Source organism: Pristis pectinata, chromosome 1, assembly GCF_009764475.1.
Source record: "Pristis pectinata isolate sPriPec2 chromosome 1, sPriPec2.1.pri, whole genome shotgun sequence".
Classification (NCBI taxonomy): domain Eukaryota; kingdom Metazoa; phylum Chordata; class Chondrichthyes; order Rhinopristiformes; family Pristidae; genus Pristis; species Pristis pectinata.
The window spans coordinates 91,451,885-91,468,503 of record NC_067405.1 but is presented as its reverse complement, the minus strand read 5'-3'; the positions used below and the strand labels follow the sequence as shown (position 1 = coordinate 91,468,503).

Sequence of the window (16,619 nt, the reverse complement as noted above, 5' to 3'; positions counted from 1 at the left end):
TCCTCTCCCCACCCCACCCGACTCCAGCGTACTGCAACGTTGATTATAAAGTGGGGCCTTGCCGTGGGGCCTTTCCGCGCTGGTATTACGATGCCAACACTAAGAGCTGCAAGGATTTCACCTATGGTGGCTGCAAGGCCAACAAGAACAACTTTGTGGACCAGAAGGAGTGCGAACAGGCCTGTGGTGGGGTCAAAGGTCAGTAGCTTATTGGGAAGGTTCATGATTCGTGTCCCAGTGTGCTATTTTTTTTCCAGGAATCTGAATGTGTGCTAAGGGTTAAATTCAGAAAACAATTCCAAGGAAAGGCATTCCTCTGCTTTCATCCTCTCCCCCTGCCCTGTACTTGGGCTGCAGGATCAACACAGAATGTGCATGTAGCTTACCTGGAGAAGGGCAGTCTCAGCTTTCGGCATGTGTGCATGACGAGTTAGCTGGGTGACTAGCTGGCCTCCTGCTATCAGCCTCAGAGATTGGGGACATCAGCCAGGCTTTGCTCTCCAACCCTCCTGGAAAGAGTGCTCTTGTTGCACTTCAGATGAGACAGAAGAGAGTCTGCGGATGCTGGAATTTGGAGCAACACACACAAAATGCTGGAGGAACGGGTCAGGCAGCATCTGTGGAGGGAAATAAACAGTCGATGTTTCAGGTTGAGACCCTTCATCAGGACCCTCCAGAGATGCTGCCTGGCCTGCTGAGTTCTTCCAGCATTTTGTGTGTGCACTTCAGATGAGGAAGGGTTCAGGCTCACAATATGTGGGATCAGTCAACTGATGTTTGGTGTGTGTGTGTTCAATACTACCCCCAGCAATAAATGACAAAATTAAGGACTAATAGGAAGAAATTTGGAGTTGAAATCTATTGACTAAGTCAGTGGTTAATGGTGAAATCCTATAACTGACCTTCAATTTTCTTTCACTCACTTAAAAGTCTCTCGACAGGCCAATATTTTTTTTTTCACAAGGTTAAGAGAATGCTATTTGTGTTGCATTTTGTTCAGTTTTGGTGTGGGATACCTCAGGTCAACCTGAGTGCACTCTGGGGATGTATCCTGGCCAAGACTCACCCGAAACTGTTGCAATGAAGAATGCCTGCTGCGAATGACCACTGAGACATCAGGCCAGATTTTGGGCGGACCACCTCACACCAGTTACAGGCTAAGTGCCAGGAGCATTTCTGGTCCAAGTCACCTGACATTGTGATAGGGATTACAGTGAGTAACGGAGGAGTTTGCAACTCTTTGGACGGCCTCCTGACCATGGGTGCAGGAGAACCAAAGGAGGAATTCTGGTGGCACATTGACACAGCTGGTAGAGGTGCTGACTCACAGCTCCAGCAACCCAAGTTCAATCCTGACCTCAGGTACCGTCTGTATGGAGTTTATGCGTTCTCCCTGTGACCTTGTGGGTTTTCCCCAGGTGCTCCAGTTTCTTCCCACCTCCCAAAAATGTGCAGGTTGCTAGGTTAATTACCCCTAGTGTGTAGGTGAATGGTAGAATTTGGCAGGAATTGATGGGGAGAATAGGTTACAGTGAAAATTGCGGATGGGGGTGGGGGGAAATAGCATTGCCCTAAGAGTTGGCATAGACCTAATGGGCCAAATGGTCTCCTTTGTCAGGAGGAAAAGTGGAATTAACCTCCATTCTCTGTCTTTCAGTTGGAAGCAAGCCTTCAAGCAGATCAAATATGCCACGTGAGTACCATTGCTTTGTTTGAACCTTCACATGCTGCTCAGACTGTAAGAGAACTTGCATGTACGTCTTCAAACATACTTTAAAGATAAGTACTTTTAAAATGTATGCACAGAGCAAATTCCCACAGATGCATTGAGACAAATAAAACACTGAAATTAGAAGTCATGGTGAAAGGAACTCAATCTTGAGTTTCCAGTCCTGGTTTCTGAGACTCGGGTGCGACTCAATGACTGTAGGCAGCTCCACAAATAGTCCATGTGTTTTCTGATCTCTTTGGTCCTATTAGGGCAAAAAACTAGAGAAACATGGGCTTTGTGATTTAGAAAGGGCATGACCTTGTGCTGATTCACTATGAGCTAGTAAACAGTATTGGGAAAAGGTGATACTTGAAATTAAATTGCAGCAGAATGGCCAGTAGAATACAAATTCATACTAGCAAGAGGTAAATTTAGGGTTATGTTTAGACACTGTATCAACGCTTGGATTACCCTTCCAAATGGCCCAGTGGATGCTTCATTTAAGAAATGGTTGGATGTTGGTAGGTTTGATAATTTCTCCAGATCGATAAACTGAGACTGAATGGCTTTTCCCCATCTTGAATTATTTTATAATGCCTCTCTTAAATGAATCAGCCTGTCTCTGGTCTAAACTCATGAGGACTGGCCATTTGGATGAGGTTCTGGGAGTTGCTTGTCAAACTGATTGGCAGCATGATTCAGTGCAGTTAAGGGATGGGAAGAGGGGAGTAAGAGTTGAGTAAGAATAAGAGTAAAGATAACAATAAGAGTAAGAATAAAAACATTTGAACATACATTGGCTTAGATTTTGCTTGTTAATCCTAGTCATTTATTGGTGGCACAGTGGCACAGCTAGCTAGGAAAGCCAGAGACCCAGGTTCAATCCCGATCTCAGGTGCTGCCTCCCTAGAGTTTGCACATTCTCCCTGTGACCATGTGGGTTTCCTCTGGGTGCTTCAGTTTCCGCCACATCCCAAATACATGCAGCGTTGGTAGGTTAATTGGCGATTGTAAATTGCCTTTAGTGTGGGTGAGTGGTAGAATGTGTGGGGGGGAGGGGGGAAGCAGGATTACTGTAGGATTGGTGTAAATGAGTGCTTGGTTGCGTAAGCCAAAGGGTCTGTTTCCGTGCAGTATTTCTCTTTGACTCCATGAACATTTAGCCTATTAAACACTTGGGACTTCTGCAAATGTAGTTAAGCACAGTTGCATCTGTCACTATATTCCTTCACTGGAGACTCCATGGAGTCTAGTGGTAGAGTTCAATCTTGCGGATGTTCCCCAGCAGTGGGCTCTAGGACCCTGCGCTAGCATCTGCAGCCCTATTGATTACAGTGGGACTTCAGGGCTGTGGGGAAGAAGGGCGAGGATCACGTGTGTTTTATCTTTTAAATTATTGAAGAATTTCTGTATTTTCAGCTAATTTACTTTTATTTTAACTTTGTTAAATGTATATCACTTTTAATATCTTTTAAATGTTTTTGAATGCCAGAAACATTCAGAATTTGTTTAAAAATTCTGACAACGTTGACAGATGGGGAGGGAGTTTGGGATTTGTCTGTCAATGGCTTTCGGGTATGTTTCAGGGACCATTTGAGGCACTGCCATTTGGCCCTTATTGCTGGCATCGAGGGTGCTTTAGGCCCTCCACGTCACGATTGGGTAAGCTTGGGCATGAGGTAAAGGAGTTGCAGATCCTTCACCAGTGAGATGTACTGGCCACAGGTTCAATATGTTTGTGACCCTACAGTGATTGACATGCTGGGGTTCTTCCCCTGCACAATTCAGTCACTCGGGTTCCGAGCCAGTTCCTCCTGCCCAGCTCACTCTCACTTACTTTCGTTCACCATCCCCCACACCACCCCCCCCCCCCCCCCACCCCACAGGCTGCACAGAGGAATGCACTGAGCAGCAGTTCAAGTGCTCAGACAACTGTTGCATTGATGGCAACCTGGAGTGCGATGGAACTCCCAATTGCGGAGATAGCTCAGATGAGTCCAGCTGTGAGCACAGTGAGTACCGCTTGCTACCAACCCTTGTGCAAGTAGCCAAGGGCGTGGCGCACTCTTCTATCTCTTATCGCATGTTCTGTTCTTTCCTAATCATAAAATGCTCACCACACAGCAGGAGGCCACTCAACTCCTTTCTACCTGGGTGTTTCGCAGCTGTCTTCCTATAGAACCTCACACTGCCAGAGGAGTCCATTTGTTCTGTAACATCTCTGACAGTTCTTTGAAAGAGCTCTCCAGTCAGTCACATACCCCTGTAATCCCCCAAAGACTCTCTTTTTGGATATTTATCCACTGCCATTTTCAAAGATGCCAATGGATTCTGCTTTTACCTCTTGCTTTTGATGCGACATTCTGTGCCCTCGCCTCTCTCCTGTAACAAGAAAGGATGGAGCTCTTGTTGGGAAGAATTCTGGACTGAGAATGTGACAGCACATCCAATGGAAGAGCTACGGGAGAGAAGTGTAGACGAAGATACTAAGAAGTGCACACCAAGTAAACCTTGCTGTCTCACAACAGAAGAGGATAGAACAGCAGTGAAATCCCTAGAAGATATAATGAGGTTTAGAACCAAGGATAAGCATAATAATTGTTCTGATTGAATATTTCCTCTAGTATGCACAAGGCAATGCCTTGAGACATGAATTCTCCCCAGAAACCCATTGACTTTATGAATGGGTTAAATAGGTTGAAAATCCCTGGGAATTGCTGTTAGAGGTACTGAATGAGACCAAGAAGAGATTTGGACTATTGCTTGATTACATTGTCTCATTACCCACTGGGGAATGTTCAAACCAGTGACTTTGCGGTTACTGACAACAATCGATTCATTAGACTTGCTTCAGCTCCATCCAGATCATCAAAATAATCAATTCTGCAACTACCAGGGTATGACCAACACTCAATGAGGGTTCAGATGGGGAAGGTGCTTCCCAACCAGTCTTTGCACCTCTGCTTACAGCCAAGTGTGCAAAGCCCTACTTCATAATACACCATTGTAAAGTTCCCAACAAAGTCTTTCCAATTCATGTCAAATTAGGGAATGGGTGGGAAACAAGTAGGAATTGGGGCCATGCAGGGAGGAAAGTATGAAGTGGTCCTCTGTCCCCCCCCCTAGAGATCTGACCACTTTGTTCCAGGTGCGCATACATGATTTGGATATGGGAACTCAATGCAATACAAAGTGTTGCAACTTACAAGTGATGCACATTGGAAGGGAAGCTCAGAAATGATTCAGTGAGTTCAATAAGCTGCAAGTGGGGAAAATAAGAACATCGACCTACATTCATATGGCACTTTTCTTGGCCACAAGACATCTAAAAGAGTTCTATTTTAAATTTGCTATGTGGTTATAGTGTTGGCAAGATATAATGGACCAAATAATTTGTTCCTCTGATTCTGGTGGAATGATAAATGTTGGCCAAGATACCGAGAGAACTTACGTGCTCTTCCTTGGGTAATTTTGCGGGTTGTTTTTTATGACTCTGTGAACAGACAAATAAGACCTCTGTTTAACACCTTAACTGAAGGTTGTACATCCAAAAATGTTGAATTCCTCCAGGGGTACACTGGGAGGTCCACTTCTGATCTGATGGTCCTGGAATAAACTTGACCTTGCAGCCATTTGATTGAAATGTTCCGCTAAGTGGGGCCTTACAATGGCAGCTGACGTTCAATGCAGGCAAATGTATATAAACAAGGAGGTGGGAAGAATGGGGCATTGTAGGATTTGAGGGTGTTAAAATAATGAACAATGGTATTAAAATAAGTGAAGGTAAATCGGAAAGATCTCCAGGAGTCTCAATCGGTAAAGCTAATGGATATTCTGCAGCGTGGCTGAAGCAGCGAGACATAAATTGGAGACAACAGTAGCCCTTAGCCCTCTGAGCTGACAATCACAAGAAAGTGAGAGGCATTCACACCTTGGATGCCTTGTTGTGGGATGGGTATTGAAGTAGTGATCCCGGCTGCAATTAACTTCATTGCCACAAATGGAGATGACAGGCTGCTGTACTCCCAGGACAGTCAAACATAGCATGTGGACATGGGGTTTACGTCAAATGCTGGGTGTTACTTCATTCCACGAATATAGACTTCTCAAGAACTGGCTGTGTGCTTCATTTTGGGCTCTGGCAGAGTGTGGAAACTATTCCATTGATTCTGAACTGGTTTCAAATCAGTTTCACTGTGATTAATCTACTTCCTCATCTCCCCACCCAGCTTTTTGGCTTTCTGCCTCGGTCAATTTGCTGCAATTCGGATCAGTGGTGGGTTATATTGGAGTCCTTTGGCTTCTTTTCCTTTTGGTGGTTCTTCATGGTTTATCATGGGGAGAGGGTTAATGGAATTCATTGTAACCAACTTTACTCTGGCTTTTGTTTTCCAGTAAGTGACCGATTCAGTAGGCTATTGGACATAGACATCCCCAAGGAGAAAGGTAAACTTTTCACAAACCAAAGTTAAACTCCACGGTACTAATCTGATAGCCAAATCCATCAAATTTACATGAACTGTTACTGAGTATGTTTCCATGTCCTATTGCATGACTATGATTTCAATGAAGTGTAATGGGAGGTAGGAACTGTACCATGCTCAATTCAATTCTGAACCCAATGTTACTTTTTTGGGGGGGAGAGGGGGTAGTGGGATTGGTTGGGGCAGGAGAGAGAAGGCATTACTGCAGAACAGGGTGACATAATATTGCTGTCTGCTGATCAGATTTTGGATCTGTCTTTCTCTTCTGTTTCACATTGACTTGCCACCTCTTGGAGTTGCTCTGAAAGCACTGGAGGAGCTCAGCAGGTCAGGAACATCTAAGGAGGGAAATGGACAGTCGACATTTCAGGTCAAGACCCTTCATCTGGACTGGAAAGAAAAAGAGGAGGTAGCCAGTATAAAGAAGTGGAGGGAAGGGGTGGAGAAGAGCTAGCAGGTGATAGGTGGATCCAGGTGAGGGGGGTGGCGGGGGGTGGTGATGGGCAGATGGGGGGGGGGGGGGGTGAAGGAGAGTGGGAATGATGTCAGAAGCTGGGAGGTGATAGGTGGAAGTGACAAAGGGCTGAGGATGGTGGAATCTGATAGGAGAAGACGTTAGAGCATGGAATAAGGGGGGGGGGGAGGGAACCAGTGGGAGGAATGTGGATGGAGAGGGTGGGGGATGGGAAAAGATATGGTAATGGGGCCCTCATCTGCCTATCACCCTCCTCACCTAGATCCACCAATCACCTGCCAGCTATTGCTCCACCCCTTCCCTCCAGCATTTTATATTGGCTATCTCCCCTCTTTCCAGTACAGATGAAGGGTCTCGACCCAAAACGTCAACTGTCCATTTTTCCCTATAGATGCTGCCTGACCCGGTGTGTTGCTCCAGATTCCAGTCTATTGTGTCTCCACCTCTTGGAGTTGCAATTTTTGGCTTTATAAAGGGACACACGTAGTCCAGAAGCAAAGATGTGATGCTAAACCTTAGTAAAATTGTGTCCAATTCTGGACTTTGCACTTTAGGAAAGATGTTCAGGTCTTAGAAGTGGTGCGGAGAAGATTTACCAGAATGATCTACAGAATGAGAAACTTCAGTTACGTGCAGAGATGAGAGAATCTAGTATTGATCTCCTTAGAGCAGAGAAAGATAAGCAGCAGATTTATAGAGGTCTTCAACATTGAGAGGTTTGCAGAGAATGGATGGAGAAAAATTGTTCACACTGGCAGAAGAATAAAGTGAATTGGTTAATTAGACATACCTTTTCATAGACCTGTTGTAGTCACAATGTGCTGGATAATTCTCCAAGGAACATCAAACATAGAACTGTACAGCTCAAGAACAGGCTCCTCAGCCCACGAGGTCTCTGCTGAGCATGATGCCAAATTAAACTAATCCCTTCTGCCTACACATGGTCCATATCCCTCCATTCCCTGCATATTCATGTGCCTATCTAAAAGCCTCTCGAATGTCACTATTGTATCTGCTTCCACTACCACCCCTGGGAGTGAGTTCCAGGCACCCACCATGCTCTGTGTTTTAAAAAAACACAAACTTGCCCCACACATCTCGCTTAAACTTTTCCCCTCTCACCTTAAAGCTATACCTTCTAGTATTTGACATTTCTACCCTGGGAAAAAGATTCTGACTGACTACCCTATCTATGCCTCTCGTAATTTTATAATCTTCTATCAGGTCTCTCCTCAGGCTCTGACGGTCCAGAGAAAACAACCCAAGTTTGCCCAACCTCTCCATTTAGCTAATACCTTCTAAGGAGAAGGATATTGAGTTGTTAATGTGGAGAGCTTTGCAGCCAAATGAAGAGAAATGGCTTCCATCTCAACTAACAGGTCACAATATGACCTCACAGTGTAGAGTGACTGCACTGCTCATCCCAGCCTGCTCTCGGGCACATTGTCTTGGTAGTTGACTCCACACCAAGCCGTACGGTGATGATTTCACTGTATCATTGCTGCAGAAGTTTCAACACACGCAGGGCTTTATTTTTAAAGTAGACGGGCACATAGCAGTGAGATCAGACTCCTGGACCAAGAGTGCTGTAACAAATCAGCACTCTGCGGGTTATTGCTAAGCAGGGTACCGCTGTGTATTTCAGCAGTAGATGAGCCAACGCAGGTTTAGAATTAGACAGTGTTGTGGAGGCAGAAGCAGTTGATCCTGGTATGGGGACCACATGGGGGTTGGAAGCTCAGCCTGGGGGTGGGGTTGGAATACGATAGGAAGGGGTGGCATCGGTGGCTAGGGAAAAGGTATTTGTCATGAGAGCCAAACACAATGGCTTTGATCTTCCCATATTGAATCTAGAGGAAAGCACGGATCATTCAGAGGTGGATGTCAGACAAGCAGACTGGAACAGAGGCATCTGAGGGGTGTAAAGGTGGTGTTGGGCATGCAAGTAGAATCTGTGTCAGGGATGACGTTGCTAATTAGCAACATGCAGCTGGAAGGTGAAGGGTCTATGAACAACTTAAGTCATTCCCAACCGATGCGTATACTCATCTTCCTTCCTTTCTTTACTTTTGATATTTCTCCCTTTTTTTTTCTCTTTCTTATTAATTCACAGGAAGTGAACAATGCTGGCAAGGCCAGCATTTATTACCCATCCCTACTTGCCCCTGAGAAGGTGGTGGTGTACACTTCTTCTGCTGAAGGTACTTGCACAAGTGCCTTTGGGGAGGGAGTTCCAGGGTTTCGACCCAGTAAATGAAGGACCGATCATCAGGATATTGTGTGACTTAGAGGGAACCTGCAGGGATTTTCATTCCCATGCATCTGGTTCCCTTGTCCTCCTCAGTGTTTGCACTTGTGGGTTGGGGACATGATGATAGTGACCTTGGATCACACAGGGAAAATGATGAACTTCGGGGTTGTCATGGCCCTGCACTTGTATGATGTAAACATAACCTACACCTTAGCCATCTGGTAACATAACCTACACTATCTGGTGACATAACTTACACCTGGATCTTCTCCCAGCTTTGCTGTCGGTGGATAAAGGCTGCTCTGTTACCAGAACTGCAAATGGCACCAAGCACACTGAAGTCTCTGTCTCTTTCTTTGCCTCCTTTTCTCCTTCTCTATCACTGTTTGTCTCTCTCTTTCACTGGAGCAGATGATCTGATAAGGATGCTGTCTTGGAACTGTTGTCAGCATTTCGGAGAAGCTAACCATTCCCCCACCTCACCATTCTGTTGCTGTCTCACCTCTCCAGCTCGCTGTGTCTACCCTCCGGTGACTGGCCCCTGCCGAGCAGACTTCAGCCTCTTCTACTACAACCCCTTCACCAGGTTGTGTGAGCGCTTCACATACGGAGGCTGTGATGGCAATGAGAACCGTTTCGAGGAGGAGGCCAAATGCATGGCAGCCTGCCAAGGAGTGTCAGGTAGGACTTCTTCATCTGCTGACCCTTGGTAATTGGTGTATTATTGTCACGTGTACCGAGGTTCAGTGAAAAACTTCATTTTACATGCCATCCATTCAGATCATTACATCACATAATTACATCGAGGCAGTACAAGGGAAAAGCAATAACAGAATGCAGTATATAGTGTTGCAGTTACAGAGGAAGTGCAGTGCAGGCAGACAATAAGGCGCAAGGCCATGACGAGATAGATTGTGAGGTCAAGAGGTCCATTATAGTCTTATGACAGCAGGATAGAAGCTGTCCTTGAGCCCGGTGATACGTGCTTTCAGGCTTTTATATCTTCTGCTGATGGAAGGGGAGTAGAAGAGAGAGTGTCTAGGGCGGGATGAGTCAATTGATTATGTTGGCTGCTTTACCAAGGCAGTAAGAAGCGTAGACAGAGTCCATGGAGGGGAAGCTGGTTTTTGTGATGTGCTGAGCTGTGTCCACAACTCTCTGCATTTTCTTGTGGTCTTGGGCAAAGTAGTTGCCACACCAAACCATGATGCAACTGGTAGACTGTGCATTATAGGACCCTCTCCAAGGCCTCTCGTCATCCTCAGAATCAGAACTGTTGCCCAAGTGTTAAACATCTGGGCTCTCCAAGGATTGAATCTCAGTGGATGAAGCTATTTGTTCTACAGGCCCTCGCTGTGGATCAATCATTTTCTCATTAACTGTCATTTTGTAAAATCCCAGTGGAGCAAACGCCTCCTTGTACGCTCCATCTTATTAAAAAAAAAGTTGACTAAACAGCTTCCCATTCATTCCGTTATATAGAATCGTGATAGACCTAACTCTTTCGATTCTCACTCATTGTAAGGAATCTCAATGGATCCAAGCTCTTTCCCATTGTGTAGAATCACAATGGGCCCAACCTTTATAAAACCATGAAGCGCATAGCTAAGATGGATGGTCAGTCTTTTTCCCAGGGAAACAGTGGCCAACTAACCTATCAATTGGCAATGTTTGGGATGTGGGAGAACTTGGAGGAAACCCATGCTGTCACATGGAGATCATGCAATCTCCACACAGATGGCACCGGAGATCAGGATTGAACCCAAGTCACTGGAGCTATGAGGCATTAGCTCTACTAGTTGTACCACCTGAGGTGTTTGTATTTATGAATATGGAGGGAGATGCACATTGTACAGGTGTGTCTCACAACTTGCACCACACATCATATAGACCCAGGCCAAAACCTAAACTCTGCTTTCTTTTTTAGAAAAGGATGTATTTTCCCGAGGTCTGTTTGAGAGACAGGAGCAAGAAAAATCATCAAATGGTCAGTATTATACGGAAAAGAGCAATGTAATGAAAGGTGGTGGGGGGTGGGGCGGTGGAGGTGTAGGGCAAAAGTAATGGAGGTGTTGGGGATAAGAGGAGGAATGCATGAGGGAAGTGGGTAGGAGGGAGGCTTGCTGCATTTGAGGGATGAAGTTATTATGGGTTGGGGGATGGAGGGATGTATGCATGGGAGCTGCAGAGAAGAGAGTAGTGAAGAGTGATCAGTGAATTCCATTTCTCCTCTCCTCTCCTCTCCCCCCCCTCCCTCTCTCCCCCCTCCCCTCCTCCCTCCCCCCCCCCCCTCCCTCTCTCCCCCCTCTCCCTCTCCCCCTCCCCTCCTTTCCCCCCTCCTCCCTCTCTCCCCTTCTCCCTCTCTCCCCCCCTCCCTCTCCCTCTCTCCCCCCCTCCCTGCCTCTCTCCCTCCCTCTCCCCCTCCAGCTGGCATTACGATAGCTGTGCTTTTGGCCATCTGTATCGCCGTGGTGCTTGCCATCCTGATCTACTACTTGCTGAAAATGAAGAGGCAGAGTCGGAGGCAAGCAAGCCCAGCCAGTTCCACCGGCTCCACCACAGAGGAGGTGAAGAAACTGATGTCCATGGAATCCAAGCCCGTCTGATTTGTGAGGTGCCAACGCCTCCAATGTCCATTGAAAGACTTTGACTTGGGGGGGGGCCAGGTGGGGTGGGAAGGGTCTGATTTGAACCTGATGGGTTCCTGTTTGTAGATTATAAAGTAACATTGTTTTATCAAGTGCCTGGATTTTGTGCTAAAATGACTTGCCAGTGTGCTTCCTGTTTCGTAAGTGACCTGGTGGCAATCCATTCGTCCAGTTGCCACAAGTACTTCCATGCAGCTATCAGTTGATGAATGGTTTCGATCCAGCATTGGGTAAATGTCTCTTTCATTTCTCCATCTTAAGTGATCACACACCATTTAGTATCCAGTTGGACTATGAAAGCCACGGACTTGCCCTGCAGTGGACTTGCAGGCGCTTCTTACATTTTCTTCTGATCATTTGGGTTCAGTAGGGAGGATCTAGAGTCATCTTTAGGGGTGTAAGATACTGTTTCAGGGGTGCAGGGTGGAATGTTTAAAATTAGGGTTTTGAGGTTATTGGGACATTGCTATGATTTTGTCCAAGGCCTGTGCATTGTTGCTAATGATGTCTCCCTTGCAAAATGATGATAGCCACATGCCTAAACTGAACCCCCTCACTGAATGAAAACTGTATCTCATGATAAATGCTCCCTAATTCCCCCTCCTTCTGATGTTCCTTAATCATCCTTTTGGCTGGCCCTCCATAGTTCCCCTCCCTTCGATGCTCCGTAAACCCTCTGACACTTCCTATTTCCTTTTCCTCTGGCACTTCCTAATCACTGATCCTTTGATGCTCCCCTAACACCCCCCAATTCTTCTCTCCTTCCTCCACCTGGCCTTCCTGCCCTCTCTTCACTGGTCCCTTGCCCCATCTTACTCGCTCCTCTCTCAAATCCCTTCCTTCCATCCTTATTTCTGACTCTGCTCTTGCCCCAGTTCTATAATTTGAAGTCTGTGGGTCAGCTTCTGATTCTTTGCTCTGTAAATAATGCTGTTGAACCTAATCCACAGAGGGCATGAGGGAGCTTGCATTCAGCCAGTTTAACTGGAGGTTATATCTAATAATCTTCAGAAATTACAACATTTGGCCGTACAGAAAGAGCTTGAGAATGGGACCACAAGACAAATGGACGATGACGAATAAATGTACATTTAATTTTCTCCTTTTTTTTTCTTAAAACTGGAAGGAGTAGACTCTTAAAGTTGGTTTGTGGGCTTCCCATGACACAATATTGAGATCAAACCAGCCCACTTGCTCATCAAGACCAGAATTCCATAATGGTCAACAGGCAAATAATTGGTTCCTTTGTACAAATTGAGGTGGCCCTGTATTCCTTCTCATTGGCTGTATTTTTTTGAGGTGGTATTAAACACAGAGCACATTCTTGCTTTTATTAGGCAACTGGATTTGTTATAAACACTACTATGCTCACAGTCAAGTCACTCACATCCATATCTTAGTTATTGGAGATAATTTGATCCCCTTGGCATTATATTTCACCCACCTAACCCTAGGGGACAGTTGGCAGAGTGAAAATAGACTACCCCCATCCCGAGTAAACATATGCAGGGATTGTAGGTGTCTAATAGCTAAATGTATTTGACTAATGGCTACAGGTTAATGATAAGCTTCTCTCTGCTCACTTCACCTATTACTCACTGATAGTGCCTCTCTCTCTTGTATTGTCACAATGAGTGTCTAGAAGTAACTCATTAGCCCTACATTTGTGCAAATTAAACACAACCAAAGTATTTCTCTAACCAAGCTCAGGTGTCTGCAAGATTCATGTCTGGCCTTTGTCATTTGTGCCGCAGTGAATTGGAAAAATTATCAAAAGGCATGGGAGAGGGTGTCAATGGGTTTCATTTTGACGAGAAGTTGTGGCAAAGCTGCAGGGTTGACTAATTCTGGTAATGCAAAGGATGGTATGGAGACATTTGAGAGTATGGAGCCAAGGCAGCATGTGGCAAGTGTGAACACAATGAGATTTTGAACAATGTCCAGTGGCATTAAGAAATCTCGTGCCAGATTCTAATCAACGCTGTCAGCCAATGAATGGGATGCAGGGCAGGGCTCTTAGTGAACAATGTGTTTTACAACAGTGTATTTGCTCTTAAAACAGTCTGTTTAAATAATGCTTTGAGGCAAACAGTCTACAGAGTCTAAACTAAAAAACAATCTATGTACTACAAACAAACTAGAAGGCCAGACAGCCGCAGTTGGTGAAATGCGGGATCACTTCTCCAGCAAATGCAGAGAGTGAAGGAGGGTTACATGATACAAAGAAGGTGCATAAAAGCAAACCCAGCCACTTACAGGTGATGTAATTGATCCAGGAATCGCCAATCATCTCCCCTCTGACCAGGACTAATGGGCTCACAATCTGTAACCATGCCATACATACACATAGTAATGTGTGCCAGAGCTTTCATTTAACAAAGAAAATATTGGATTGTGCTCTAACAGTTGCAGCTTTGAGGTAACATCAGCAAACACATGGGTCTTGGTTGTTACTGTATTGTATCTGAAAGTCATAATTCATTTTCTTTTGTAAAGGTTGTTATCCTGTATAATTTCTGACTTCCAAGCATCAAGTATTCAGATTTTTTTAAGATTGATCTGTCTAATTGTGAATTTATATTTTAATTTTTGCTTCCAGCTTTAATGTTTTTATTTAATAAATATATATTTCTAGGGTAGGAATCTGCATGCAGTGTGTGTTTTTTTTTTGCAAGCGCTTGATACCATGTCAAAGCTGTGCCTGAACTGCCAGCATTTTTGCCTCTGTATTTGAAGGTTGTGGATTCAAGTCCCCCTTCCAGCGGTATGCAGATAATAGCTTTTGGAGATGCCATCTCTCAGCTGGAACGTTAAACCAATGGGCTGTTTGCCTTCCCAGGTAATGGTAATCACTCTGTGGCCATTCTTATAAAGAAGAGTTGGAGAGTTCTCCGCAGCATGCTGGCCAATATTAATCTCTCACCAACAATTCTAAAACCAGTTGACTTGGTCGATGTACACTGCTGTTTGTGACAGCTTGCTGTGCAAAAATTAGCTACCACATTATAACATTTCAAAATTGCCTTTCATAAAAATAAAGGCTATCTTGGATGTGTTCAAGTCATGAAGGGTGCTTTATAATAAAAACAAAAAGCATCTGCTGTTTATTTTTTGATTTACACTTGCAGGGTGCTTTATAAGTTGTCTCCTGCAGGTCAGGCAGCGTCTGTGGGAAGAGAAGCAGAGTTATCGTTACAGGTCAAAGACCTTTGTCACAGAATGCCTCATCCTGCTCTCCTTCGCTCACAATGCTCATGGTGCTATTTATCCCAATGTAGCACTAAGTGAGTCCATCTGGACACGAGGATTGCATCAGCAAAGGAGGAGGCAGTAACAACATTAAATAAAATCAAAGAAGAAGTTAATACAGTTGCCAGTGCTCAAGGCAAGTCACCAACTTTGGACAAGATTGCTAGGGGATGTAAGGGTATAAGTTACAGAGGGCTCTGCTCACAATCTTCACTTCTTCCTTACTGTGGGGGTGGTGCCAATAGGATTTCCTGTGATACATCACTGTACAAGAAACAATGATCTATCCCCATAATTACAGGCTGGTCAGCCTTGCGTTGGTTCAGCCAAAACATTGAGACTTAATGCACTGCAAAATTAGAAAAGTATAGCTAATGATTGAAGATGTACAGTATATAGGTTGGTTAAAGGCAGATTGTATTTGATGATCTGTATTCTTTGATGAAGTAATGAGTGCCATGCAGTTGATGGTAGTGGACCTTAAGGAGGCATTTGTTACAAACAGGTGTGATAAAGCTGATAGAAATTAGAATACTGACAGAAAAGATAAGTAATTGGAAAAGTATCACTAAATGATTTTCAGTTAATACAAAATGGTTTTGGAACCAATTCTATTTCTAATATATTAAGTAGCTAAATTTAATCTGCAAATGGCACAAATCTTGGAAATATGGTGAACAATGAGGTGGATGATAAAAGACTTCGAAATGGCATAGTCAGTTGAAGTAAATAAACTTGTAGAAAGAGTGAAGAGGGGCAATATGAACTACATTTTATAGGGGTTCTGAAACTGTGGCACCTAACCCCCACCCAGCTGGCTGTGTAGAGATTAGACAAGGAAGTCGTACTAAATCTTCCAAAAGTATAGAGAGAGTGCAGAAGGCATTTTTGAGAATGATGTGCGAGATAAATGGCATTAGTTATGCGGTAAAGTTGATCTTCTTCAGAGCATAGGCCTTTTTGAAAGAGTAAATAGGGAGAAGCATTTATTTCAGCAGCAGAAGAGTCAATAATCTTGGTTCAGAGAGTTTGGGTAATTGCCAAGAGGATCAGAGGCAACATGAGGAAAAATAATTACACAGATCTTTGTGTAATTTGGAATCCACTGCCCAAAAGGGCAATGGAAATAGATTTTTTTTTAAAACTTCAAAGGGATTGAATAAATATTTGAAAAGGACACTTTCATTCCTTTTGGGAAATGGGTGGGAGACTAACTGGAGAGCATTTACATTAACCACAATATGCTGAATGGCTCTCTCTTACACTGTATCTTTTCCTAATTCCATGGTAGACTGTGAAACTTTGGAAGGCTGAGGTTGAGAGACCTTTCGTGTGTGTGCTTTTATGTATATGAGGAAACTCTTAGCAACAGCTAGTTGCAGCTCATTCATCACTCAAGGCAGAATATCATGGCTTCAGACCATTATGTCAGCAAGGTGAGAGAGGGAAAAGGAAATTGGATCAGTTAGTCTCTTATCAGGAATAACTACTTAAGAAGAGCAACTTAAAAATTTATAGGTGATCAGAGGAAGTAGCATACCTCATGCCAGGTGAACCTGAATGATTTTTTTTGAACAGGTGACCAGCAAAGAGGGGAGAGACATTTCCTATTTTCAAATGTTGGTAGGTAAAGCGATGGAACAAACAGGCAAGATTAAAGAGCAAATATTCCAGATATGAACTAAGTACATTTGCCCAAGGGTGGGTTGGGGGGGGGGGGGGGGGGGGGGGGGAAGATAGGGAAACCAATTCCAGTGAGAACCAGGCTGAATATAGTAAACTAGGGAAGTGAAATGATGAG

General features: G+C 44.5%; 1 protein-coding gene across 1 annotated transcript in view; it reads left to right on the top strand.

Moving 5' to 3' along the window:
- Positions 1-14,208, top strand: part of LOC127575985 (kunitz-type protease inhibitor 1-like) — a 61,702-nt gene extending 47,494 nt beyond the window's left edge. Inside the window, exons 4-10 of the mRNA XM_052026308.1 lie at positions 28-198; positions 1,658-1,693; positions 3,598-3,723; positions 6,107-6,157; positions 9,432-9,602; positions 10,849-10,908; positions 11,349-14,208. Of these exons, the coding sequence (XP_051882268.1) occupies positions 28-198; positions 1,658-1,693; positions 3,598-3,723; positions 6,107-6,157; positions 9,432-9,602; positions 10,849-10,908; positions 11,349-11,527 (794 nt within the window). The 3' untranslated portion in view covers positions 11,528-14,208. The remainder of the gene's footprint in view (positions 1-27; positions 199-1,657; positions 1,694-3,597; positions 3,724-6,106; positions 6,158-9,431; positions 9,603-10,848; positions 10,909-11,348) is intronic.
- Positions 14,209-16,619: the final 2,411 nt, after the last annotated feature.